This window comes from Pseudochaenichthys georgianus, chromosome 7 (assembly GCF_902827115.2).
Source record: "Pseudochaenichthys georgianus chromosome 7, fPseGeo1.2, whole genome shotgun sequence".
Classification (NCBI taxonomy): domain Eukaryota; kingdom Metazoa; phylum Chordata; class Actinopteri; order Perciformes; family Channichthyidae; genus Pseudochaenichthys; species Pseudochaenichthys georgianus.
This window is the reverse complement of record NC_047509.1, coordinates 36038602-36044601: the sequence shown is the minus strand read 5'-3', so window position 1 is coordinate 36044601 and position 6000 is coordinate 36038602. Positions and strand designations below refer to the sequence as shown.

The 6000-nt window shown below is 40.5% G+C and overlaps 1 protein-coding gene across 2 annotated transcripts in view; it reads right to left on the bottom strand.

The window, feature by feature from the left end:
* Positions 1 to 209: 209 nt before the first annotated feature.
* Positions 210 to 6000, bottom strand: part of LOC117449830 (Krueppel-like factor 15) — a 28118-nt gene continuing 22327 nt past the window's right edge. For both annotated transcript variants that reach the window (XM_034087725.2, XM_034087724.2), the window contains exon 3: positions 210 to 2303. In XM_034087725.2, coding sequence (XP_033943616.1) covers positions 2135 to 2303 — 169 coding nt within the window. In that variant the 3' untranslated portion in view covers positions 210 to 2134. The remainder of the gene's footprint in view (positions 2304 to 6000) is intronic.

Genomic DNA, 6000 nt, shown 5'->3' with positions numbered 1-6000 from the left:
GCGCCTCCTCAGCTGCTGCGTACCCAACGCTTAAAGGGTCTGTCAATCATTGTGGGTCAGGGTTTGGGTTCGCATATCAAACATTTACAAAAACAACCCCATTCCAGTTCAAGCTTTCCTTTCTTCAAATCATTTCAATACTGAATGATGACAACTGATCCTTGACTTGTTGGCACGGGAAACCGTGTCTGTGCAGCAGGCATTTTGCACCCCCCCCCCCCCTTTCCGACACATTTGATTTAATCGAACTGAGATGCAGGACGAAGCACACTAAATAAATCTATACAAGTAAATGTAATATGACAAAAAAGTCATTTCATGGCAAGATGTCATTTCATGGCAAGGTCTGTTACATGTTCAAGACCGAGAACACAGAAACATTTTGAATCCTCTTAGATTCTCCATTTAACTTTGACAAATATACCTTAAGTAATAAGACGCAAGAAAAACGAAATGAATCATAACAAATCCCTCTTAGATGTTTGTTCATGATGTACCTAATGACACAAAATTCCAGTTTCAATATATAAACAAAAACAATTGGTTACATTTGAAATGTCATCTTTCATTTATGAATTCAAATTGTTAGGGGAAGTGAAAATAAAATGTTACATGGCAAGAGAAGATTCTTAAAGGCGAAGCAACATTTTTACTTCATGCCTCTTTAAGAAAGGAACGAAATGTTGAATTACAATATGCAATATACAGCAGTTAGCACTGCTTTTCTAAATTTAGTAAAGCGTTTTGTTGCAACAAAATTACCTAGGTTGGTATGACCAGTAGCTTATGGTGTCAAATATGTTCTAACTAAGTATTTTGTGCTACTGTTATCCTATGCTAGTTTATGCTATTTGCAGTTATCCTGAAATTGCTATTTGGGTAACAAGGGGTGCTTTTGAGCAAAACGTTCATATTCTGGCTTTGATACTTTTTAGTTGATCTGGTGTAAAACTATTATTTGATGTTGTGGGCGCATCATTTGAGTCTCAACAAGTGCAAAAAATATCCATTTGAATTGAATATGTATATAATTTCATTGGAAAAATATTTGTCATAATAAGCCCTTATAGACTAACTATAACACTAGCCTATCCCTGTGTGTCACTAACGTCTTGCATTATTTTACAATTTGTTTGTACTTGAAGTAAATAAAGTGACATCAAATGATAAATGATATGGCATCACACATGATGAGTTGAAGACAAAACATTCAATTGAAATATTTCACAAAACCATTGGATGTAGTTGTACCCCACTTGTTTGGGGTACAACTAAAACACTTTCGACCAGATTAGATAACAAGGCTTTACGGAACAGTGAGTCAAGTCAAATCACAATTTCTGGTTGTCTTCCAACAGTAACTTTTCTGTGTGCCAGTGCACATTATATGGTGGCATGATGTTTCTTGGTGAGCAGTAAATCAACATGAACAAGAGTATTGTTCTTGCGTTTGAGGTTACTTCCTGTAAAAACACTCAAAGGCAACAGAGAGACACTTATTCAAAGCAACAGGAATGTTAATGCATCATTTACTCTGCTGACAAAGAAATAAACCAAGGCCCCAAAGGCTCCCAATGTCCAGAAAGCTCTTTTGGTTGGGCAACCAAAAATCAATTCAAGCCATTAAGCGATGAGTTTTTGCTTTTTCTTTAAAACAACATTTGGCTCCAGGAAGGTACAAAATGGGGTTTTAAGTAGTAGCAGACCCCTTAATTTTGCATTTTTTCATTTATATAAGGCTTTTGACTCCAGCAATAACAATAACACACACCCCAAAGTGTAAAAATAAAGTAGCAAATCTTTCCTCAAATCAGATCAGCTTAAAGATTTTACAAAAGTTATAATATACAAAAAGCTTATTCTACCTGTGAGGGTGTTGTGTCAAGTAACAGTTTTCTGCTTTAGTTAGTTTTTACAGTCTTTTCCTCACCACCCAATAAATTATAACAGTACCATGAATGTACGTCATGCGTACACATAAACACACACAAGCTCGAGAGTCCTGCACGGACTCTTTTAAAAAGGCCTTTCACTCCCCTCCCCTCCTGTCTTTCGTCGCACACCAACACACACATCCACGAGCACAGCAGCCCCCCTTCCCCCTTCTCTGTTGCGTCAGTCTGTCAGAGTGGGGTCAGTTGGCAGAGCGTCCTGTCCTGCTGCTTCGTGGAAAGCGGTGGACTTTGAGGTGTTTCGACAGGTGATCGCTGCGGGCAAACTTCTTTTCGCAGACGATGCACTGGTATGGTTTCACTCCCGAGTGGGAGCGGCGGTGTCGGGACAGCTCGTCGGACCGAGAGAACCTAGAAAGGAAACCCAAGATGTCATTTTGTGGAACATTAAGCATCTCTTTTAATACGCTTCCCCTTTCAATTTTTGTGTTTTATTCCCCGACCGTAGTCATCAGTCAATGCTGCCAGAACAAAGCAAATTCAACAGTATTTTGGTTATTTAAAAAGACTACCACTCATGTACGTACAACCTTGTTTGTGTACAGCACTTCCTGTGTAAAAAATAAACTATGCCGTCAAGCTTCAAACTGCCGAATAACATAAAAGCTGTGTCAAGCTGTTTTTTATGAGGGTAATCTCAGAGGTGTGAAGATACACTGTACATGTGTATTGCGCTGCATCTTCTGTGTGAAGTTAAAGAGCCATCCCATATTTAGCTCAACACATGAGTACTGCAAACCCAAGCCCAGTCTATTCCTAGCCTGCTCTGCTCCAGTCTCCATGGGCTCCGGCCAGCTTGGATATCATGCCAGTGAAGGGTTAAGTGGATGATAAAGTAGTGCCTGATGTATCTGTATATATTAGTGAAGCTGTTAAAATCAGATTAATCTGTAACACAAATTTGTTTCCTGTCACATTTCCAGTAGCAGCAGCAGTGGTAGGATGAAGGAATGAAGGCGATAATTCACAGATATAAAGACGCCACTCACAGCTATTTCAAACCATTTCCACTCTCACCATGGATTACATAACCGGCCTATACATCATTTGAATGGTCTCGTAAAAGGATAACTGACCGCTCTTGTTTAGCAACAATGTTGAAGCTACAGCTAAGGAACATGAGCCACACAGACCTGAGAACCTGTTTGGTTTACTGTTAGGCATTGAGATATTTTGAACCTGCAAGAATGTTGACATGTAAAGATGGTGGCTCTGAATCTATTTCCCTTTGGCACGTTCAGGTGCTATTCTAATCACAAGGGTTGATAACACCCCAAGAAGTATAGATAATCAGTCACCATTGACGATTAAACATTGACAAGCCAATGTCAACATGCTAACTTGCTGTGCTAGGAAGTGTACTACCTGGTGTTTACCATCTTAGTTTTGTAACATTTGGTAATTAGCTCTAAACAAAGTCCAATTCTATGGTTTATGACCCAATACATTATTGGACTCTACAACCTGATTATGGGGCTACATTAAGAGTTAATGGATGACCAACAATAATCCAATTCATTTTGATGCAAATATGTACCAAATGGCATAGCAATCCATAACATGGTTTGAGATAGTTCACCAAATACCAAAAGGGCCCCTCATGAAAAGTTCAGAAATCACTTATGTCTGTAGGGCTTATATTTAGCAGTCCAACCTGTAGTCGCCAAGATATTTTGTCTGACATTGCCATCCCTCGAGTAACTTCCCAAACATGGCCAAAAACATAATTTACGTTAAATGCATGGGGTGTATTAATACATGACTTCTATTGAGCTCAATGTAGAACATTTAAATGTCCTGCATCCATATGTTATCACTTAGTAAAGGAATAAACTGTTTGAGTTAAACAACAGCATAACAGCACAATCCCTTTGAATATGAGCACATTTTCTTCCTGGCAGCATTCATGAAGTCTTTTCTAGTCTAGCTCTATCCAGTTTGTATGTGTGTCTGCTTGGTGCTGGGCAGGTAGCACAGAGATGGTTCATCAGAAGCTGGCTGTTGCAGAAAGATTGACAGGAAAGTCATGAGTACACCACAACAATCCAGAACTTTGCGCACAAATAAAATCAATGAGCTGAGGGGAACTGCAGTCTGACTACAATTATCCCTGGGTTCGTCACAGCAGTTGATCTATTTCATCATGTACAGTATAGAAGCTTTAAAGCGAGAAAAACCTCCTGGAAAAACAGCTTTGTGTTGACTTGTCAGTATGAGTTTGTTAAATGGATTAGCAGGGTTTCTTAATCTGCACTGCATCGTTAAAATAATCTATGTGATGCACCCTAAGGCTGTAATATATCAGCTTCAAGCTGGGGCATGATGAAAACCATGAAGCTCTACTACTGACTCAAACTGGCCTGAGCCCAAGTACAACATATTACACCGGGGAGGATCTTTCAACACAGCGTGCATTTACGACATATGCAAATAGACAGCCTCATTGTTCGTCACATTTTTTTTTCAGGGCGGGGCGGGATTTACCATGTGCCAGTGTTTTATCATAGCCTCACCACCTGTCTCTCAAAGTCATGCTTCTCTTTCTATAACTCGGTTTTTTTTTTCCCTAACCATGCTTATCTAACTTTCTAAGGTTTCCGAATCAGTTCCACAGATCTTCGTCATGTTCCTCGAGGTTCATATCTATAAGGGTGGAGGGCAATTCTGTCTGTTTTTACTTGGACGAGTCCTTGGGGCGATTTGGTGCGTCATTACAAAACATAATTCATATTAGCGTGGGCGCTGTGGGAAATACATATGCAGGCTGTGTTCTGGCTTGTTCTGCTCTGCAGCCAACAGAGCGTAGTGAAATCAGCCGTGAAAAGGTTTGGGCTGTCAGGTTGGTTACACACATGGAACATTACAGTAACAGAGATATTGGCAGGCACACACACACAGAGTTCCATCTGTCATCTTTATTTTCCTTGCCTCTTTGGTTTTAGCTTATCTCGTCAGATAAAAGCCCTTTGTGCCTCCTGTCACTGTTTACGAGTGGCTACATTTCCACCGTGCGGGTTGAAAGGGAAAGCATATTCACGCATGACAGCACTAATCAATAACAGAAGTAAGCCTTCTACATAAACAAGAAACCATAAAACGTATTCTCTAAACCAGAGGAGTCAATTCCTCAACTTGTAATTTAGCAGGACACCGGATCCTTCCGAGCTCCACGCGGGCCGTTTTCTCTCAGACACAAATCTTGCGGTTTCCCAGGAGCTTCAATAACATAGCATAAACTCACTGATAGTGAAGCTCCCCCTACACGTTACAATTGAGCTCAACGTGTCCAAATATGAAGCTAAATCAGGCCGCTCCGTCACCACCTAACAACATTGTATTGTTGTAGCTATGAATGCACCAGCTGACAAGGACAACGATGACAGCTGCGAGTGCACACACGTCACAGTGTTATTACTGCAAACTGTTTGGGTTGGAGCCCAGTTATCTGCATGTGCTCCTTGAAGCGTTTACATGTGACTCTGTCCGTGCGTCCAGATCTGTACATGAACGTAAACTACAACCAGAGTAGAACAATGAATCCAATAAAGCTTTAAAAGACAACAGTTTGGCAAGGGAAGCAATATGAAGTTCACTGAGTTATATGAAGGAGTTCAGCCAATGAAATACCACTCCTCTCGACTTCAGAGGGGGGAAACACATGGATCTATTCTAAGGTTACGGAGGCCAAGAGGTGCCTGACTCCCCAGCTCACCTCCATTTCCTGGCCCAAAGGGAGAGAAGTGAGGAGAGGTCCACAGTATAATACAGTATACTGCTGCTGTCATGTAGTAAATTGTAGTTTGGGGGTATTATATACTTGGTCTGTTAAAGAAATGCATGGTCTGCTATGCCTGAAATACATACAAATATATGTATCCACGTGTCTGCTAAAACAGCAAAGGGATTCTGGGACATATTTGGCTTTCGACATGAGTAGTTACAATCTTTACACCCAACCCTCGGCAATGTTTGTAGGTTTGAACCTTGAGGCAATTATAGTAGCTTAGCATAAATCATGCGAACAGAGGGAAACACTTAAGCTGGCTAA